General features: G+C 32.3%; 3 protein-coding genes across 5 annotated transcripts; 1 reads left to right on the top strand and 2 right to left on the bottom strand.

Annotated features, from left to right (window-relative positions):
• Positions 1–516: 516 nt before the first annotated feature.
• On the bottom strand, positions 517–1,442 carry LOC118044565 (snakin-2). Its single transcript, XM_035052919.2, has 4 exons — positions 1,301–1,442; positions 1,152–1,199; positions 999–1,041; positions 517–903 (listed from the first exon to the last, which is right to left on the bottom strand). The coding sequence occupies exons 1-4, from the start codon at positions 1,352–1,354 to the stop codon at positions 719–721; spliced, it is 330 nt and encodes a 109-aa protein (XP_034908810.1). The 5' UTR covers positions 1,355–1,442; the 3' UTR covers positions 517–718.
• Positions 1,443–4,849: 3,407 nt separating this feature from the next.
• On the bottom strand, positions 4,850–12,880 carry LOC118044566 (alpha-mannosidase I MNS5). 3 transcript variants are annotated; one of them, XM_035052921.2, is made up of 15 exons: positions 12,557–12,878; positions 11,910–11,952; positions 11,754–11,819; positions 11,612–11,673; positions 11,349–11,448; positions 10,973–11,155; positions 8,259–8,307; positions 7,985–8,164; positions 7,628–7,748; positions 7,260–7,341; positions 7,084–7,169; positions 6,849–6,949; positions 5,853–5,994; positions 5,595–5,745; positions 4,850–5,331 (listed from the first exon to the last, which is right to left on the bottom strand). In XM_035052921.2, the coding sequence occupies exons 1-15, from the start codon at positions 12,682–12,684 to the stop codon at positions 5,215–5,217; spliced, it is 1,611 nt and encodes a 536-aa protein (XP_034908812.1). In that variant the 5' UTR covers positions 12,685–12,878; the 3' UTR covers positions 4,850–5,214. The 3 variants fall into 3 exon arrangements, with proteins under 3 accessions (XP_034908812.1, XP_034908813.1, XP_034908814.1); XM_035052922.2 differs by lacking the exon at positions 5,595–5,745 and having other exon boundaries at positions 12,557–12,880; XM_035052923.2 differs by lacking the exon at positions 12,557–12,878 and having other exon boundaries at positions 11,349–11,422.
• A 4,050-nt stretch (positions 12,881–16,930) lies between these two features.
• On the top strand, positions 16,931–17,920 carry LOC118044567 (peroxidase 65). The gene has a single exon (XM_035052925.1). It carries the CDS (start codon positions 16,931–16,933, stop codon positions 17,918–17,920), a length of 990 nt encoding a protein of 329 aa, XP_034908816.1.
• The last annotated feature ends 3,221 nt before the right edge of the window (positions 17,921–21,141 follow it).

Raw genomic sequence — 21,141 nt, 5'->3', positions numbered from 1 at the left:
TATTATTAAAGTTGTTAATTTTATTGGTTAAATCAAGTTTATTTTTTTCTACATAATTATTTTTCATCTCATAACCCTACCTCAAATCAAATAAAATCATAAATTTAACCGGCTTAGATAAATTTTATGTTTTTTTTTTTAATTATTTTTTTAAATCTTTTTCTTTAATATTAGAAGGATTACAAATATGACTTTATAATTTATTTAATGTAGTGTTATCTTAGTTTTAATAAGATTATCATATTTATAATCTTATGTTTAGCAAATTATCACAATTTAATTTTTTGAATTTTATCTTTCAATAAATAATTAATTGAAAATTAAATTTTATATTTTATTTTTAATTTAATTTCTATAGAATTATTATAATTATAATTTCATATCAATTTTTTTTTCAATAGAAAAAATTAAAATATTATCAACATTTTATATTTTTAATATTTAAGAGAAAATTTAACCAAACCCCGCGAGCGAGTCAATAATCTAATGATGTAATGGAAAAGGAGGGAACAATAGTTAGCCGAAACCAACAGACATTGATTTTCACAAACACCTATTTTAACATTTTTATCCCTACCATGCATGAAATCAAACAAGAACAGAAGCTAAAATGCAAGAACTATCCGCAGCATCTCTTGGATACATTATCATTTGATTAGACAAAAGCTGAAAAGAGAACCCAAGACAGAAAGCTACCCAGAGCCCATGGTTCTTGGTCCTATGGGCACTTGGTCTTGTTCCCATGGGTGGTCATGTCAGTATAGCATGTCCCACACACCTCTCTGTTCCCTGAGGTCCCAGGAGGCACGCACTTGCATCTCACACAGCAGGTGCCACAGGCCCTGTTGCACAGATTAGGCCTTGAGTGAAGACTGCATCTCTGCGTGCATAACCCTCCACAATCTGAAGATCAATGGAGAAAGAAATGTTACAGATTTAGAAATGGAAAAGGGCATTCAAGCATTCCATGTACAGCGGTTTCAAATCCATCGCAGTACCTATGTCTTGCAGGAGCCTCCTGTTTCCACCTCTCACAACAAGCTGCAGAAAAAACACACCACAAATGCAGAAACAAACAGCATTAACTAGCAACGTTTTGCAAGAAATATTGAAGCAGAAAGTAAACATGCGCAGCAAGGGCCGAGCCTTGCCTGGAAAACTCGGGGTATTTCGGTATCCATCTTGGGATCGGACGAAACCTGCAAGCAAAGTGCAAAGGCAGATCATGTCGATCATGCATTCATGCTTTTTAACAAAATACATGTGAGGAATAAACCGTGAAAGCAGATCAACCCTGTACCTCAGCGAGGCAGAAGAGCAAAACCATCAAAGCAAGAAGCGAACGTACTGCCATGGCTGGCTGGCTAGCTGCTACTTTCTTGAAATTAAGCAGATTTTAAAGTACACGAAATAAATGCTGGCCTTGACACGCACTTTATAGAGGTCTTGACACTTACTGACTAAACTAGTCATTCATAGAATTTGTAATTACAGTATGACCTAGCTTGTGGGGTCATCTCCAGCCTCCAGGTGTAGATAGGCCACGTATGACCTAGCTTGTGGGGCCATAGGGCTCCAGGTAGGCCAAGTAACAGGCATGGAGATGAAAATATCTCTTGCCCTTTGGACTGCAAAGTCATGAGTAGCCTCAAGTCACGACAAACAAAGCAAGACTAGGAAATGAAGCCGAGCCAGCTAGATGGGGGTGGGTGTGTTGTCTCCTGACTTTACAGAAGTAACTGGAAGATCCGTACAACTCATGTGTGATATCGTGGAAAATTTGTTTTTGTATTTTAAAAATATTTTTAAACAAATATTTTTTTTAATTAATGTATTTTAGTATTTTTAAATTATATATATTAACATTAAAAATAATTTTTAAAAAATAAAAAAATATTATTTTAATATACTTTCAAATAAAAAACATTTTAAAAAAACAAATATTCAACTATCCATACCACTCACTTGTCCCTTATCAACTCTGGATTGACAATGATCAGTGATCCAGCTGGACTTGTAATGGATGCCAGCTAGCACTTGAAATCTAACACAACTATTGACGTTTGCAGGTTTGGTGTGGGGATAGACACTAAAAAAGTGGCTCTTTTTCCTTTTTATTTTATTTTATTTTTTTAGCAATACGGGTTACTTCATGCTATATCTGTCAAGTTAACTTGAAATCCGATCAAAAATTAGATTAGATTAAAAAAAAAATTAATAAAAATTTTATATAACTCAATTAAATTGTCAGATTGACTCAGTAAAAAATCTAGTTACAATTTATTAATTTTTTTATATTAAAATAACATTATTTTAATTTAAAAAAATTAACCGGACAATCCGATGAACCAAATAAAAACTATGGTTCCAGCTCAATTGAATCAATTGTTTTAATATAAAAAATTCTAAGATGCGAAACAGTTTTTTTTTTTTTTTTTTTTTTTTTTTTTTTTATAAAAGAAATTGATGCTAAACTATCACTTAAACCACTCAATGGATTTCTGAACTATCATTTATGCTTAATTATATTTAACAATAACTCTTTTTTTTTTTAATAAATAAATTTATAGATGACGAGTTGTTTGTTAAGTGAAAATCTAGATTTTAATCACCATAATAGTGTCAAGAAAAAAAAAAGAAAAAAAAGTCTTTGGACCCTAAAATATATTTGTCACCACGCTTTTTTTTCTTTTTTTTTTATACTAAAAACAGTATAAAGATCAATCTAAACTCAATTGTGATCTAAAATCACCCAAACATTAGTGTAAGAATTGTAACTCAACCCGAAAAACTTCTCAAGGTTAAATATATATTTTAAAGCAAGATAAAGATTAAATAAAAACACCACAATAAAACTCCTTCATTAAAAAGAATTCATTGATACTAAAATCAACTTTTTTATGGTTGGAAATACATCAAACAAACTATTTTCTCTTTCTTTGATGAGAATCTAGCATCTCTCTCTTCACTCTCGTATCAACAACTAAAAAAAATTGAAATCGTAAATAAAAAATGAGTTGTCAAAAATTATAGGAACTACAAATGTATAAATTTAAAAAAATTAGAGGAAAGATAATTTTTTGCGCCAAGTGTTAAAACAACCACCTAGTTTCTCTTTGTTTTTTCACTTTGATCCCTTGACTTTTAATTTTTCCCACACTTAACAAATTCTTACAAATTGGTCATTAATTTGAACATAAAAGGATACAATAACAAACAAGTTTGAGGATGAAAAAAAATATTTCTATAGTATTTTACTTAGGCATTTTAGTATAGTATCTAATGACAAGATGCTACCTTGTTGTTGTCATTTTGTGTTCCATATTACCACTCCTCATTGTATAGAATGCTTGTAAAATAACTTTGAATGATGAAATCGAAAAAAAATAAAAAAATAAAATTAATTTATGTTAATTTTTCAAACTAGTTACTTGAGTCACTGAACCATAAACACTCTATCTAGAAAAATCATAAATCCCAACAAATCAAATTTTGAATAATAAAATTGAGAAAAAATCAATTATATAAAAAGGATAAAAAAAAATTTAAAAAAATAAAAACCTAATTTGAAATAAAAAGTAAATAAGAGGACAATCTACAATTTTGAATTAAAGGAGGAAATTGAAAAGAAAAATCAAATTTACAAAAGAATCAAAAACAAAAAATCAAAATAAAAGAATGACGACTAAATTTTTTTAAATCTAGATCATAATCATAGATCTAAGTATGAAATTGAAAATAAATTTAAATTTGATAAAAAAAACAAGAACAAAAATTAAAAATAAAAAAGACCAAGGTTGAAATATAATAAAATAATATCTATGAAATTTTCAATGATCAATGCGAATTTCAAGAGAAAAAAAGAGAAAATAGGGAAAAAAGAAGATGATAATGACAACAAACTATTGCCTAAACCACTATAAATGATGTCGCAAATGGAAGGAGGTGCCATGACGTTCTAATGTCGTTGTGGAAATTGGTGTTTCATCGTTAGACAATTCCTCATACACATGTAATTATTTTTTTTTAATAATATTTAATATTTATTAAAATATCATGTCATCCCTAAATCAATTTGATTATAACCAAAAATCATATTGAAAACACGAAAAAGCTTTTGTAAGCTAGTTTAATAATTTTCGCTTTTAAAAGTTATTCAACCATTTTTATTGTGCTAAAAAATTAAAAAGATGAAAAAGCTCATATACACCAATTTAGTATTTTTATTCTTAAAGGTAAATCAATCATTTTATTATGGTTAAAAAATATAAAAGACTATTTTTAACCTTTATCAATTTAATAATGATGAATGAACTCTTGTGAATAGATTGTTGTACATCCAAGACAGGATTATTGAGGTTTTGTTTTTAGGGCAAAACAATTACAATCCATGATAAATTGTATCTTGATCTACACTGAATAATTTCAGTTTTTTTCTTAAAAAAAATTTAATAGTTATGATATTCAAATCCTAAATAAGGATGCAAGCTAACTGTGAACGTCCTAGGCATTGTATAGATGACCTATTTAAACTCGATGAGAAAGAAATCTAGTTTTTAGGTCCAAAACCTGACCTAAGGATATCTTACGGTTAAAATAAATAAAAAATGAGAACTTTGAGAGGCTGGCTTTGCCTTGAGAGAATTTGAAAGGAAAGAAAAAAAAACGTTTGACCATAGGAAGGGAGCTCTTAAATGATGCCAAATAGTTCGATGATCACAAGAAACATTAGAATACTTCATGACAACTCTGTATTAGCACCATATTTCTTTCTGTAATTTTGAATAATGACATTGCCAGAGTAATTTACACTGGCAAATTGTCATGTTTATAAGAAAAGAGATTCAGCAGTGATAAGATACTCTGGATATTTGCTTCAAGAGTGAGATTAAAATACAAAACTGCGTTGTTGTGAAGAAATTCTGTAACAGGTAATGCTCTCCCCTTTTCTAATTTATCAAACTAAAGTTATAATTGCATGCCTGCCACAGACTTTCTATCCACCATTCTTAAGATTATAAGAAATCCTTTTTCTCTTCCCCTCACCCTCGTTTACCTATAAAACAATTGCTGTGTCGTGAAAGAACATCATGATCCATCAATGTCTCATATGATCAACCATAGCCCACAGTAACCGCCCAGGCTACATGATCTTCGTCGACAACTAGTTGAGTCAACTCCACATTCTTCATCACTGAAACACTTGTGGTCGTTTTATGCATCAGGGATGTGGCAAGCACTCTCAACCAGTTGTTCACCATGTCTTGAATTCAAACTCAATGCAGGACAGACTTGCAGAGACATTGCACTTGCTCGTTTTGGCTTTTCTTTCTGCACAAGTAAAAACAACTCATTACCTAGCCGGTCTTCGCATTTAATTTGGAACGAAATGAATATAATCTGTACAACTCCAAAATGAAATTTAGAAAAAAGGGTTGAACCAAATTGTATGACAGCAATTCACAAGCTTCTGAGAAAGTCGAAAGTAAACTGTTCTTATCTGGCATGGAAAGTTTCTGGATTCTCAGGAGGTTTTTCATTTAGATATTATTTTTTAAAAAGCACTAGACATGGAGAGAACTATAAGGAAAGACCTTGACACAAGTCCTGTTTGATGGGATATATATCTCTGGCAGTCTCTCGTGCCAAGCACTTAGCACAGGCAAAGGGTGACCCTCGGTAGTGAATATATAATTCCGATCAACCAAAAATGAATCATCAAAGAGAAGATACAAATACTTGCACCTGCAAAAAAGAGTATATTACATGAGAAATTTCATTTCTCATATACCAATGATATAGCTGAAAAGAAGTTTCTTTAAATTTGAGTTGTCAGGGCAAAAACCACTTACGTTTCAGCAAGAAAGAAACTATGCTGATGATCTTCTGTTTGCATGGTTGTAACATCCCTAATGCTTGCAAATCCTCCTTCGACTTTGGTGTATAAATTAAGAGAATCAACAATTGCTTCACCCACTTCTATGTACCACGGATCTGGGAATTTTCATAAGCAATAAATACATACAAGTTTAGAAGAGGTTACAAATCGAGCTTTTCTTGCTCTTCAGCTAACTAAAAGACTGTATAGCAAAATTGAAGAGCTCTGCAATCAGCAATGCATTTATGCATAAATGGATGTCAGTAAGAAAAAAATGTCTGTCCTCCCTCGGTTGTGCCCTTTTTGCCAATTAAATGGAGAATAGTAGAATCAACAATGTTCAAAATACTTTAGATGTTAAGTTGTTTGTTAATAGAGAAGTCACTCAGCCTCATGCCATTATTCTGCATGAAGAGTAGTATCAATATTCTAGCCTTTTATCTGGCCTCGATGTTCAAGCAAAAAAACAGGGTAAAGGGAAACAATCCATGCACACCTCAACCTTTAATCTTAGTTTGCTACCTCTGTCTCTCTTTCTCTAATGGCAAGTTTACTCTTGTGATGTTTTCAAACCCTACCCACCCCTTTCCCACAAGAGCCAACGCTCAGAGGCAATATATATATAAAAAAAAACATATGTAAACAGATACAGAAAAAATCAGTAAAGAATATCAACATGAGAACACAACTTGGGAATCAGAAGCCATATGAAGCCATGCATTGCATATATGATTTACAAACGAAGTCCATGGTTCAAGAACCTGATGGCTTTGCAAATTTTCTACGTTTGAAAGGTCTAGCAAATGGAAACTTTCCCCATATGTTACTGGCAGTTGAAAATGGTATACAGATGGACACATTCACCTGACCCAAGCATTTTAAAGAAATAATTCTGAAAGAAATAAAGTGAAAATCTAAATCTTCCAGGGAAAAGCTAAAACTAAAGAACTGCAAAATAAAACAATCAGACCTTTAGTAGCTTGATATAAGTAGAATGTTGATTCTGCTAATTCAGGGCGCAGTGGATAGTACTTCTCTGTGGGGTGCACCATTTGATGGTCCAGCAAATACCTGAGTGTTCATTACCCATGTTAATTTCTTTTCTATCAATAAAAGTTCACTGAAAGTGTGATATAATGACAAGCTGATAGTTCTCTTCCTAGAACAGGATCAAAGAAGATTATAGAAAAACCAATGCATGATACCTTTCTGGTAGCACCCCAAACTTCTTCCATACATGTACAAATTCACGGTGTGATGAGTTTGCAGCTTCAATATCCCCAACAAGAACCTAATAATGACATCATAAAAACTAAAATCAGATGATCCTTTTGAGGAATCAATAATACCATCTGGGACATACAAGATTTCAGTTACTTGCCTGTAGGCCAGGCCAGAATGCTTGAAGGCTTGTCAGTTGCCAATACGTTGCTTTTCCAGTCCTCATATCAGCTTCATGGTACCTAAATTAAAGAAAGATGCTTTACATCAACAGTGTATTTTGTAGTCCTCAGAAACAAATTCGATCAACTTTTTCTTGATTCACTACATGAGATTCCAAATAGGTATGGGGTATAGCAAACCCCAAAATTCCATCTACACCTAAACGATAAAGCCCCCATCCCCAACCTACCCCAACTCCTACCAACAACGAGGAAAACAACAAAGAAACAAGAAGGGGAAAAAGGGAGTCACAAAAGAACCCATACACAAGTTCAATACTATAGAAAGTTCCTCTCAGTTTAGTACCATGGACCATGTCTGAAATATTTCTGCACCGCAAGATAAGCAGAATGAAACATTCTCCAGAAGTCCTCCTTTCCAAAAAGAATGTGAGCCTTGAATAGATACTCATAGAATGAATCAACCCCTACATGCAACCACACAAGAACAAGAGTCACTAACATCGAGGTTAGTTAATGAACATGAAGTGAAATATAATTTAAGCATGCAATCCCACCAGGAGCTATAGCACAGTTCAAGTCCATTAAAGAATCTAACAGTACTATTAATGAAATGAATTAAATCTTCATTATTGGAACCTTGTAAACTTCATGATACAAAACCTAGCACCTAAAGTATATCAAAGCACTGTCAATTGCATACCAGCACCGATCCCTGATGAATGCTCAATCCATTCCCCAGTTTCCACATCAAGTGTTGTTCCTAGCAAATTTAAAGAACTACGCATGCTCCACAACTTTCGAAGAGCCCGCAAGGATGCAGACTCATATTTAGGGTCACCAGTTAATCGTGATAAGGCTCCCATTTCAAGAATCAGAGAACCTATGTTCAAACATGGAAAGTTAACCAATTTCAGGATAGCACATTCTGTGATGACATCAACTTAAACTTGTAATGGAATGGAAAAGACTCTCACCACATCCTGAGGTGCTTGTTTCAGTAGTCTCATTCTTCATTAATCCATACTGTCCACAGAATTTCGCATTGCTGCAGTGTCATATATCCTTCTTACAAACAAAACCAGCAAAACATATTCATACTTATGAAAAGCTAAAATAAATGTTCACTGATAAGGAGAGACAGGTATTGATTGAGAATGAAGGAAAACAATGAAAATTAATATTTATTAATTTAGAAATTTTAATATTGTACGACTATTCAAGATTTTATTATTTAAAAAATATTAGCATTTATTATTTAGTTAAATTAGGATTTTAATTTCCTTATTGAATTTAAACTTATTATGTTTTCCTATTTTATTTGGTTTGTTGCATATAAATAAGCACCTAGACATTAGTTATTTTGATCATTGAATTATTGAATAAAATAAACTGAGTTTTCTTCAAGATTGAGTTTGACTCTCTTGTATTACTTTCTCCATGATCAATTGTGTATCTCTTGATTTGTCTTGATTTGGTCTCTTCAAGATTGAGTATGTCTTTCTTGTTGATGATTTTGTTCTTCTATCCTACATCAATTCTCGTAATTTGGTGTTTTTTTTTTCTCTTTTGTCCAACATCAATTTGGATCCACCATGAAATTCATCTATGGTTCTTGTTCTATCTCTCTCTCTCTCAAAAAAAAAAAAAAAGAATTAGAAAAGGGGTATAATTGAGGTACTTTGGGTTGGTGGCAAAAAGGGGTCACATTTTGGACCACAAAGCTACACGAGTACCATATTTGTTCTAAGCAATTAGCAGCCACTTTTTCAAGCCAACAATTCCATCTTGCCTTTGACTACTGTATATTGGTGGGAGTCATCAGGCTGGTTTAATTCAATTGCAATAGAGTGGGTTTCTTTTAGTTTCATTTTTGGGCTTGTGAAATCAATTTGCGGGATTCTTTTCTCAGCTTGTGACATAATCAATGTGGATTTCTTATTGGTTAGATTCTCGTACATTCTTTATCCTATCAATGTGGATGTCATAAATGAAATATTATATTACAATAGTTAGTTGGAGAATATACTTAAGTTTGAGGAGTTAGCTTTTGTTCGTTTTGCCTCTATTTAGACTTAAAGGCACTTGTGTTTGTGACAATTGTTGTAAGATGGATATTTGATTCATAAACATGGGTAAGTTATGAATGTATTATGAGAATGTGAGTCTTATTGATATCATCTATCCTCCAAAACAGGAAGTCAGATTTTCACAACATGCAGTTTATCAAGCTCCATTGCTTAGTAATGTTGAGGTCTCCAAAATCACTAATGCTATTACTTCTTTGAAAACCCAAATTCAAACTCTGCAAGCCAACCACACTCAACTCAATACTACATCTGATCAGTTCAAAATAAAAGGGCATTTTATAAACAAGTAGCCATTGTAGAACAAGTTGATGGCATTGAAGAAGATATTGGAGAAAACTTGTTAGAGGAGAATGTGATTTTCTAACAAAAGAAGAGCATGATTTTGTGGATGACGAAGTTAAAGCAAAGGGTCTTATACAAAAAGATAGTGAAGTGTTACTAATTGAAGATTCTATTTTTGAGAGTTCAAAGAAGTGGTTGATCACATTGACTTTTTTTTTCCTTCCAAATTGAGTATTGTAGTTGAGAAGGCACTTGAGAAGCCTGTCTTATTGCCAATATTGTTATCATAATTGGAGAAGACTAAAAGGTATGAAGTACAAAAACATTTCTTTAGGCTATGGAGTGCAAATTCATAGAGTTTTTGTTACTTCATCACTTTCGAACTTGAGGTTGAGTTTTTTCCAAACAAGTGAGAAAGATGGAGAATGAAGGGCAAGTATGACTATTCCAGATTTTATTATTTAGGAGCATTATTATCTATTATTTAGTAGTTAAATTAAGATTTTAGTTTCCTTATTAAATTAAAACTTACTAGGATTTCCTATTTTATATGGTTTGGTGCATATCTAGACATAAGTTATTTTGTTCGTTGAATTATTGAATAAAATAAACTGAGTTTTCTTTGAGATTGAGTTCGTCTCTCTTGTATTGCTTTCTCTGAGATTCAGGGTGTCTCTCCTGGTTTTTTTTTGTCAAGATTGAGTGTCTTTCATGATTTGATCCCTTCAAGAACAAGTGTGTCTCCCTTATTGGTGATTTTGTTCTTCTATCCTACATCATTTCTAGTATTTGGGTTTTTTTTGCTCTCTTGTCCTACATAAGGAGGAGGTATGTCTAGATCTGCCTGAAGAGCGCGCTATATATGGAAAATAATTCGGTGTGCACATAAAATTCTATGGAATCTAAACCATCTAATTCTTTGGTTACGACATAACCATCTGTCTTCTTGGAGTCTTAGTTATTAACTAAATGAACCAAGGTGCTATTTTTCCATAGCTCCTAGGAAGTAACCCATTTGCATGGATTTACCCCCACAGGACATCATTTAGGTGAATGTAGAAACCAATACAAAATATGATATCTTTTCACAACGCCTTGTGCACACATTGCTTTTAAGCAAAATACACTTATGTTGTATGCATATAGCTTAATGCAATGTTTCATATTGTGTGTTGGTAGGGGGGAGTTTAAGGGATATAAGAACTTGTATCAATATTGTGTGCACTAACATTCCTTAAGAGAATTTGGATTTCAGCTCAAGTTTTTTATTGTTCGAAATTGGAATACACCTTTGAAATTAAGCATCTTTCAGACAGTACCTTCAAGTTAATCCAGGCATATGGCAATCCAGTGGGCGTATCAAATGCAGGTAGGAAGCGTTGTCCTAGATCTTTAGCCAGATCAAGTAGCTGATTCTTGTAAGATCCTTGAATCAGCCTGTTCATAGAATCAGTTGCAAGAATATGAGCAGAAACAAGTCCTCCAAGAACTCTTATGTTGCCCTACACAAAAGAACAGGTGTGAAATAGCCCCATTAAGAAATTCAAAAGTGCAAGTAGATTCAAGATATTCTTTGAACCGCTTCACCCAAAATCCAAAAATTGTAAAAAGTAGAGCCAAGTAAACAGATTAAATTGCACAAAACTTTCAGGTAACTAAATGCAGGTATTTCCGAGTTGATCAACAAGTTAGTACCTCAAAAAGGTTTACTCTTGCATCAACATCAAATGAAAGATTTTCAGAAAGCCAGAGAACTGCCCTTTCAAACTCTGTGTAGTTACCCAAAATAACAAGACTGTAAGAGAAAGAGATCAAGAGAAAACTTATATCAGAGTAATCATTCAATGATACTTGTAACTATTTGATATCAAGAATGAACAAAAAACTGAATAACTCATAAAACACAGATTATAGACTTAAATGTCAAAATCTACTAATAGGGTATTCAAGTAGCATACCTAGACAATGATTCAATGAGTGTAAGGGCAGTTCCATTATAGTTTTGTGGTAAGTGCTCAAGCTGAAAATAAGATTAAAGACTGTCAATTCTATTAGCAATTAACTATTATTTACACTTCCCATTAATGCATCATCAATCACCTTCAAATTTCCAAGCTCACAAAGTGAGTCGGTGAAACTTCTGGTAAGAGGCTTGAGCTCATCATGCTGCAATTTGATCAAAGAACAAATTCAAGATTGCCAAAAGAAACAGATATACTAATCCAAAAATATGGACAAAGAAAATGAACAACTGACCGGAAATGCATGTGTCATGTAGTTTTCATATGCATGGTAGAACCTGCAACAAAGGTACAAAAAGCGAATGTACTGAGAAACATTTTGACTCGCCAAACTAGTCAACAAAAATAATTCAACTTTCTGTTAATAAAGCTCTTTTCTTCTGCCTTATATCTTGTTCCCATTTTCATCAACAAGCTCAAATAATAACCACATTGAATTGGAATTATGTCACACAGCTTCTAAATAAATGGTCAAGTGCTAAAACATTTGAGCTTTTGGCATGCAATCAATCAAAAGACAAAGCCTTCGGATTTCAGTTGATCATATCTCTTTGCAGTTATTTTTTCAGGTTGGTCAAACCATGCTAAATAGTGTTATTTATTTATTCCTGTAAGAATTTGATAATGTCAAGCTCCAAAATAAGGAAAATCAATTGAGTTTCTGTAATCTTTTATTACACTACCTAAGAAATCATGACTATAACTCAAAAACCAATAAGTTGAAAAGAGCAAGCAATACTTGTCCAAAACGTCACACAAAAAGAAATTAAAACAGAAACTTTCAAACACAAGCATTCCAAGGAGCCAAAGACTTAAGCATCCATCAGAACAAAACGAAAAAAGAAATTAAAATGAGTGAAATTGAGCATGAATTTTGCTTACATCTTTCGGACTTTCTCTCGCATTTGTTTCTTCTTAGCTGAATCAAAGTGTGACAGTGAAGGGTCAAATAAACTAGGAAAGATGACAAGAAGCAACATCACCCACTTCAGAAACCTGCAAATCGACATGGTTCCTTTCTAGTTTCAACGAAACAGACTAGTATTCCTTTGGTTTTTGCTAGAGACAGGAAGAAAAAGCTGGCGTTTCACAAAAAAAGGAGAAGATGGATTCTTTTAGGAGGACTGGAATTCCAGCACCATAGCTCATCCGTAAAAGTTCTTAAGAACAGCCAATCAGATTTTTGGTCAAATAGTCTCTCTTCTCAATATTTTCTTAGTCCCTATTCTTTTGATTTGTTGTTTTAAACGTCCCTTGTACTCGTTTTCACCAGTGCTTTGTTTTTTTTGTCTTCGTTACATCAAGAGTTGATGAATAACCATGTTATTATGACACGTATCTAATTTGATAAAATGTTCAATAAAAATATAAAATAAAAATAAAAATAAAAAAATGAAAATTAATCAGTAAATGTGATGGAGGTTATTTTTAAAGTGTTTTTGTTTAAAAATGTATTAAAATATTATTATTATTTTTATTTTTTAAAATTTATTTTTGATATTAACTTATAAAAAAAATTAATTTTTAAAAATCAAATTTTTTCAAAAGCACATCTCCAATCATATTATTAAGGAAACAAGAAAAATTGCCCGCAAAAAAGGGGGAAAAAGATAAAAAAATATGGTTATTAATTTTTTTTTTCTTGTAAAACTTAGATCTTATTTATTTTTACATTTCAAAAATATTTTTGAAAAAAATTAATTTTTTATTTTTTAATTTAAATTAATATTTTTTTGATGTTTTTATTTATTTTAATGTATTTATATTAAAAATAATTTTTAAAATTAAAATAATTATTTTAATATATTTTTAAATAAAATATATTTTAAAAATAATCACAACTATATTTCTAAAAACGTTATATTAGTTATCCTCCTCTTCTTTCTATTAGCTTCTCTGAAAAAACATTGCTAATGATTTTTTTATGGGAAAAGAACAATCCAACAGTGCTTAAAGGCAGCGCTCAAGATCCGAAGAGAACAAATGAATTGTGTACTCTTTCTTAAGGCTTTCCCAAAGAGTCCAATCATGCAAAAAGTTATTTTATTAGATTTATGATGTATGATCTTTTTAACGGACCATCTAATTTATACTTATATCACATACACTAATAAGTCCTTATCCCTTTTCTTTAATAATAAACTTGCTGATGCTGGAGAGTTTTTTTTTTTTTTTTAATATATATAGGCACAGTTGGGGCTAACCCAAAAAGTGTCATGTAAATGGTGCCACTACTCACACTCATAATATTTTTTTATGATTAACTAACATGTTTTTTGATAATTTTTTTTAAGTACAAACATACATTATAGTTGACCTGCAAAAATAAATAATTTTCTATACAACTTAGGTGTCTTTTTCTCATTAATGCATTACGAACATTCATCAACCATCCCATCAATGAAAATATCAAACACTATGATTGATGGTACACACCAATATTTCACCAATAAAATAACACTCTTTATATTCAAGGTAAATTGACGTTATGACTCAATATTTTTTTTTACAACTATTAACTTTACATATTTCTTTTTCTTATACATTTATTGACTTAAGTATCTGAGTGTCCTTTGTTCCACGAAGGGCTTGTTTTTTCAGGCAAACCTCTACCACTTTCTAGCCTAACAACCAAGCCCACGTATGCTTTTTTGTTTTTGTTTTTTAGATTGCTTCTCTTCATAAAATTAAAACTCTCCCCCAATCTTGCAAAAACATTTGCAAAAATTTGACCAAATATTAACAAAAAGCCACACACAGGCACAATAACATTTTCATGCAAGACATGTTTAGGAAAGGTAAGCCATTATGCTGTAAATATTTTCTTCTTGCACCTCAATTAGTCAAAACACATTTGTTTAAAAGACTTAGAGGGAAAATGATAATGTATATATATGTGTGTACGTGCGTGATCTTTTTTCTCTCTCATTGACACAAACCTCAATATGTTTTCAAGTATCGAGGGGTCAGAATATGGTGCCACACATTATATTTTTCATGATTAACTTATATATTTCCTTACAAGCTCTTATGCAAGCACTATACTTTTTATCAAAGGTTGACATGCAAACACGAACCACTTTTTAAACAATACAAGTGCCTCTTTCTCAACCAATGAATATTTCTCGCTAACATGTCAATGATGTTTGCTAACCATCTCACCAATGACAATGTCAAATACTATGATCGATGGTGCACACCAATAATTTCATCAATCAATCAACACTCTTCACTTTCAAGTTAAATTGTATGACCAAGGTCTATAAATACATAAGGTTACTAGGTAAACAAACATTTTCTCAAACTCAATATTTTTCTACAACTATATACTTTACATATTTTGTTCTCTTATACATTTTCTAACCTAATTAAGCATTAGAGAGTTTATTTTTTCATGATAGGTTTGTTTTTCAGGTGAACCTCCATACCATTCAAGCCAAACAATTAGGCTCATTTTTGTTTCAAGTCTATACCCGGTTTCACAAACCATGGAATCCCAATTTCCATGTGAAGTTTTTATTGACTTTGTCACTTACATGATATAATCTTTTGTGAGGTAAAACCATGGCAATAGGCAAATGTTCTTTTAGTTTATAAATGTTTGATTCTTTTTACCGTTGCTAATCAAGTATTCAAAATCCCCACCTTCTTATTTTTTTATTAAAAAAATTAAATCTATAATCTTTATAAGTCAACCTCTTTTAAGATTGAAGCAAGAATTTGGAGTGGGAGATTGGTCTGAGTTGAGCCTTCCTATAACTCTGTAGGCCAATGGTGAAGTAATAAGAGAACATGTCTTGCTTGCTTGTTAATAAGCAAACTCGTAAGCAAGGAATGTCTTTTTATGAATTTTCAGCATGGAAACATAATGCAATAAACAACAATCTCCATATCTATTTTATTGTGTTTAGAGCAACCTAACCTTATAAAAATTGGAAATAAAATTGGAAATTTATGGTATTTTAGAATGAGCCATAGTAGTAGAATAGCAATGAAAAGATAAATGAGCTAGCAATATAATAAAATAGTGGGCTCATTATTTATTCAAAATATATTAAATAAAATTAAATAAAGCCTAAATAATTATTTTTTTTAAGCCATCGAATTGGATGATACTTGATTAATAAAGTTAGAGTTGGATTAAAAATATTAAATTTTCCATACATAGTACTTGAGCTAAGAAAATTAATAACCATATTTATGACTATATATAAACAAAACATGAATAATACACGCAAATAACTGCATTTGAGGTCTTGGCCCAGCGGTTGAAGGGACTTATTCCCTTCCTCTGCATCCTGGATTCAAACCTCACCGTGCACGCCTGTCACCCCCGCGGTGCCTTACATGCTCACTGAGTTTGCAGGATGTTCAGTGAGCCGTGAGATTAATTGTGGTGCGCGCAAATTGACCCGGATACCCACGTAAATTAAAAAAAAAAGGCCTAGCTAGCAGTTCTGTATCTAGCTTTGTGCACATAATTAATCCAAAAATAGATGAAGTTAGAACTTGCAAGAGAATCAAAAATAGTAATATAGCATAATTATTATTTTTATATTATTTTCTAATAGTTTTTATAATATTAATTTGAAAATATGTGGATTCAAAAAACAAAAAGATGCTAATTTTAGTTTAAAAATCTGGACTCCTTTAAAGAGAATGATGAAAAAGAAAAGGAAGAAAGAAAACGTGAGTAATGTTACTTTTTATCTAATTAAACAAAGGAAAAATCAAGCTTGTAGAATGGTGAAATAAAGAAAGTGTTGTGATATAAAATAAAACTACGTAAAACGAAATATATTCACGAGCAGGAGTTTGAACTTTGAAGAAATTAAGAAGACGAATTAAAAAGGGCAACTGGAATTTGCAAAAACACGTATGGTTTCTTGCTGGCATAGCGCCTTCCACTCTCGAGAGGCAAAAGATGTATCCCATGAAAGGTTTATAACCATTAAGACATGCAAGGCCCTAAAAATATACAGTAATGCAAAAATAGTAAGCTATAATTAAGCTACTGATCAATAACAAGGGGGAGAAAGACAAACAAATGAAAAAAATAGCAGAAATTGACCTAACTAAATTCTCCTTTATCCGACAAAAATGTATAGGTTTCCCTAAATCACCTCCCATCCACCCAAAGCTTTTCTTCCTCTTCCTTATCATCATTTCTTGTTGCTGGAAAATCAAATCCTTTGTCAGCTGAGAGGAAATTTTGAGAAAGAAAGGAATCCTCCTTCCTCTTTCTCTCCACCAAGCATGGCTTTCCCTCTGCGTGTTCTTCTGCTTCTCTTCCTCTCCATTCCTTTCTCAGAGTCGAAGTCCAATCTCTCCTTTGATTACTACAAGAGATCATGCCCTAACTTCGAAAAGATTGTTCGTGAAACTATCACCACCAAACAAATGAGCAACCCTGCAACCGCGGCCGGCACTTTACGTCTCTTCTTTCATGACTGCATGGTTGAGGGATGTGATGCCTCAGTTTTCATAGCATCAAACTCATTCAACACCGCCGAGCGCGATGCAGACGTTAACCTCTCCCTGTCAGGGGATGGCTACGAGGTGGTGGTTAGGGCAAAGACTACACTTGAGCTAACTTGCCCTAAAGTCGTCTCCTGCGCGGACATCCTTGCAGTGGCCACACGTGATCTTGTCACCATGGTTGGAGGACCTTATTACAAAATCCGACTAGGACGTAAGGATGGTTTGGTCTCTAAGGCCTCCAGGGTAGAGGGAAATCTCCCCAGGAGCAACATGAGTATGACCCATGTGATCAATTTGTTTGCCTCCAAAGGATTCAATGTTCAAGAAATGGTTGCGTTAACAGGTGGTCACACCATTGGATTCTCTCATTGCATTGAATTCTCCGATAGGCTATACAGTTACAGCAAGAAACATGCAACTGATCCTGAACTCAACTCCAAGTTTGCAGCCGGATTGAGAAATATCTGTGCTAATCACACCATAGATAAAACCATGTCGGCCTTCAATGATGTGTTTACGCCAGGCAAGTTTGATAATATGTATTTCAAGAACTTGCCTAGGGGGCTGGGGCTTTTGGCATATGATCATGCCCTTGTTAAGGACCCGAGAACTAAGCCTTTTGTGGAGCTTTATGCAACAAACCAGACAGTTTTCTTCCAGGATTTCTCTCGTGCAATGCAGAAGCTTAGCATTCATGGTATCAAGACTGCAAAAAACGGAGAAGTGAGGAATAGGTGCGACCAGTTCAATTCAATCCAGACTTAGTTTCCTTGTTGTCGAATGAGATCGTATTCATTAGTTTTAATTTTCTGGCATGATAACTCATTGAACTATTGTTGTTACACACGATCATGTGGATGCGTTGCTTCATCTTTTACGAATATGGATTATATACCATTGTAATTCTAACATGAGAAAGGACAAAATATTATATTAGAATGAGGAATTGCATCAGAAAAATATAGTTAGTCAATCCATTTATCATCTAAACCAACATTACTCTTCTGAACGTTAAAAGCAAGGGTCCTAATTGAAGATCATCAGTGAGAGATGGCTGGAGCCCCTGACCATGCCTGAATAGACACACTTCTCCACTTCCATCTCTTTGAGAGATATTGATGCTGAAGAAATTAATCAAAGATTCACTGAAATCATAATACTACTCTGAAAAGATGCTTCTGTGGAGAACTGTGAAACAAGTAGCAGAGAATGACCAGCAAAATTTCCTTAGTTGCACCTTTCATGAAACGAACATTAACAAATACGTAAAACTGCAGGCACTGGATGTGTGTATGTCCTAAACTCCGAGGCAATAGCAAGTGACGCCCAATGCTGACTTAAAACAGTGGCATAGCGGCATTAGGCTTCCTTGACACAATCCAATTTGTGCCAACAGATTCACACCATCCCTTCTCAATGGATATGGCGTGATGATAAAGTGCTTGAGTTGTATAATAAATCTTAATTTCGAGTCAAAATATATATTTTTTATAAAAATCTGTAATAATCAAAGTTTTATTCTCTTATTTAAACTCATAAAATACACTTTTTATGGGTGGAGTTTCCTCAAATCCAAACAAAAAATTCACACCATCCCTTTCCATTACGTACATTATAGCTCAGCCTCCAAGCAAGCAACTTCAGCTGGATCCACCTTCACCTTTTCCATCTGGGTTCTATGATTCAAAATAGCAATTGTATTGGGAAAATAACATATAAACATAAAAAAGGAAATTATTTCAACAACTATTTATGAACTCATACCAGCCAGTTCCTAAGAATTTTTTTTGGAATGGTAACGTACAAAATGTACCTAGAAATATTATTGATCACTATGCCAGAAATGCCAAAACGGACAGACCCAATTAAGTCAAATAGGTCCCGCGTTTGTTGTGTTACTGCTGCTGCATTCACTTAATTCAGCAAAACAATCACATTTTCTATTTAATGACAAACCATAACTGAAGACAAAGCTTAAACCCTGCGCATCAAGTAGAGTGGACAAAAAGAATTGGTTTACCTTTTCAACCCTCTATATGTTATATATTATCATATTTATTTGTCTAATTTATTTATACATTAATAATGTTCCAAAATTCAATACACTTAGCAATATGATTTTTTAATGGTTGAATAATGGGTTTAATAAAATATTTTTACAATTTGATCCATTCTTCGTAGCTTTGGAAGGTCGTAGTTTGTTGTGGAAAGCATAATACCTACAAAACAGTCCCCTTTAGTAAATTTTGAGACTCTTAAATATTTAAGTTAATATCTTTGTAGAGAGAATGCATGCAATAAATATGCAAAGAAACTTTAAATTCTATGAATAAGATTGTTAATTTTTATTTTGGTATATATTAAATGCTCAGTGAAAGAAAATATTGTTATGTATATATGTTGAGAATTGAGAAATTATGAACCCTATACTTGGATGGTTCAAGGAGTATTTATATCTCTTGAATCTAATGAGGAACATATATTTATTACATATGCATTAATGAGGGATGAATATCCCTAACACAAAAATTAATGAGAGATAAATATCTCTTACACATATACTTCATTTCCAACACCATATTTTTTGTTAAATTCAAGGTCGATCTCATCTACTTCATCTTTAACAACTTTGACATGACTTCTAGTTTTGATTTTCATAATGAATAACCAATCATAATCGGTCTTCTCCCTAGAGAAAAATACAATCATAAGGAGCAAAAATGTTGGGATGAAAAAAGTATTTGGCATACCATCTAGACTAAATTTCAAATAGTATTTTAGTAAATATAACTTAAAGTATTTATTTGAATTAACTAAAAGTTTAGAAATGGTGGAATTTCTAACCACTTTGTTTGTTTGTGAGCATTGATATGAACAGTTCGCTTTGACCACTCAAACTCATCCCATTTCGGTTATCCGTCCATTATAGTGAAGCAACACAATACTAAAGTTCTGAGAGAATTGAGACAAAATATATAAGTACATATACCATGTGAAAGGGAAACAAGAGAAAAAGGTGAATGTGTGTGTGTGTGTGTGTGAGAGAGAGAGAGAGAGAGAGAGAGAACCTTTTTAGCTATTGCGTTGATTTCTTTTTCCTAATCATAACAATAGTTAAAGTTAATAAGTTTATTGAGGTAAAGTATAAATAATGTAACTATCAATTCCAAATTCATTTTTTTTTTTAATTATAAGTGAATTCACAATCCAATAAGTATATATCAATTCCACACAAATTCTATTTTCCATTAAGACGTGAACTAAACAATGAAATTAACAAAAACTAATTGATACCCAACTAATTATCCATTATTTATTCAATTCAAACTTATTCAACCTAAATTAATACATTTTAATTATTATGAATTTAACAAAGATCAATTTTCCATAAATTTCTAACTTAACAATAAAATTGACAAAATATAATTGGTACCCCCATCATTTCTTCAATTATAACACACCCAAATTACAAAATCAAACTCAATTTCATCAAATGATAAATAAAATTAATTTTCTTTAAATCCAAAACAAATCCTAACATACAAATCATGCATTAATACAAAAATAATATCCTGGAAAAAGAAGTAAAAAACTTAAATACATTACTAAACAACTCAATAAATTAACCTAATACTAATAGATATAGGTCGACGTGGGTGGCTTAGGTGACTGGATCGGATTTGTAAGGAGGATGGATAAATTTGCTAGAAAATGTATATGGCTGTTTTTTTTTTATTTTTTTTTTATTTTTACATAAAGTGAAGAAGAAATGGAGAAAAAGATAGAACCCTTAAGTTTTAATATGACATGTTGGTAAATAGAATAAGTTTTGAACAACATCTCAAAGACCTAGAAGAGATTTTTTTTAGGTAGGTGTTAGATGAAGCTTAACCCCTCCAAGTGTGTGTTCACCATTAGAGAAGAAAACTTTTTGGGTTTTCTAGTGAGAAATAAGGGGATAAAACTCAACCTTACGATACTAGATA

Source organism: Populus alba, chromosome 12 (genome assembly GCF_005239225.2).
Source record: "Populus alba chromosome 12, ASM523922v2, whole genome shotgun sequence".
In the NCBI taxonomy this organism is placed as follows: Eukaryota; Viridiplantae; Streptophyta; class Magnoliopsida; order Malpighiales; family Salicaceae; genus Populus; species Populus alba.
The sequence above is the reverse complement of the archived record's forward strand: the minus strand, read 5'-3'. Positions and strand labels throughout refer to the sequence as shown.

Bases quoted from the DNA above. Each gene is read 5' to 3' on its own strand.
- LOC118044566 (XM_035052921.2), bottom strand. From the start codon at position 12,684: ATGTCGATTTGCAGGTTTCTGAAGTGGGTGATGTTGCTTCTTGTCATC. The intron at 11,953-12,556 runs GTAAGCAAAATT...CCTTTGTTGCAG, and splicing joins CGAGAGAAAGTCCGAAAGAT to GTTCTACCATGCATATGAAA. The intron at 5,995-6,848 runs GTCTGATTGTTT...GAAAATTCCCAG, and splicing joins CTTATATCAAGCTACTAAAG to ATCCGTGGTACATAGAAGTG.
- LOC118044567 (XM_035052925.1), top strand. From the start codon at position 16,931: ATGGCTTTCCCTCTGCGTGTTCTTCTGCTTCTCTTCCTCTCCATTCCT.
- LOC118044565 (XM_035052919.2), bottom strand. From the start codon at position 1,354: ATGGCAGTACGTTCGCTTCTTGCTTTGATGGTTTTGCTCTTCTGCCTC. The intron at 1,200-1,300 runs GTACAGGGTTGA...CTTTGCTTGCAG, and splicing joins TGCTCTTCTGCCTCGCTGAG to GTTTCGTCCGATCCCAAGAT. The intron at 904-998 runs GTACTGCGATGG...ATTGATCTTCAG, and splicing joins GAGGCTCCTGCAAGACATAG to ATTGTGGAGGGTTATGCACG.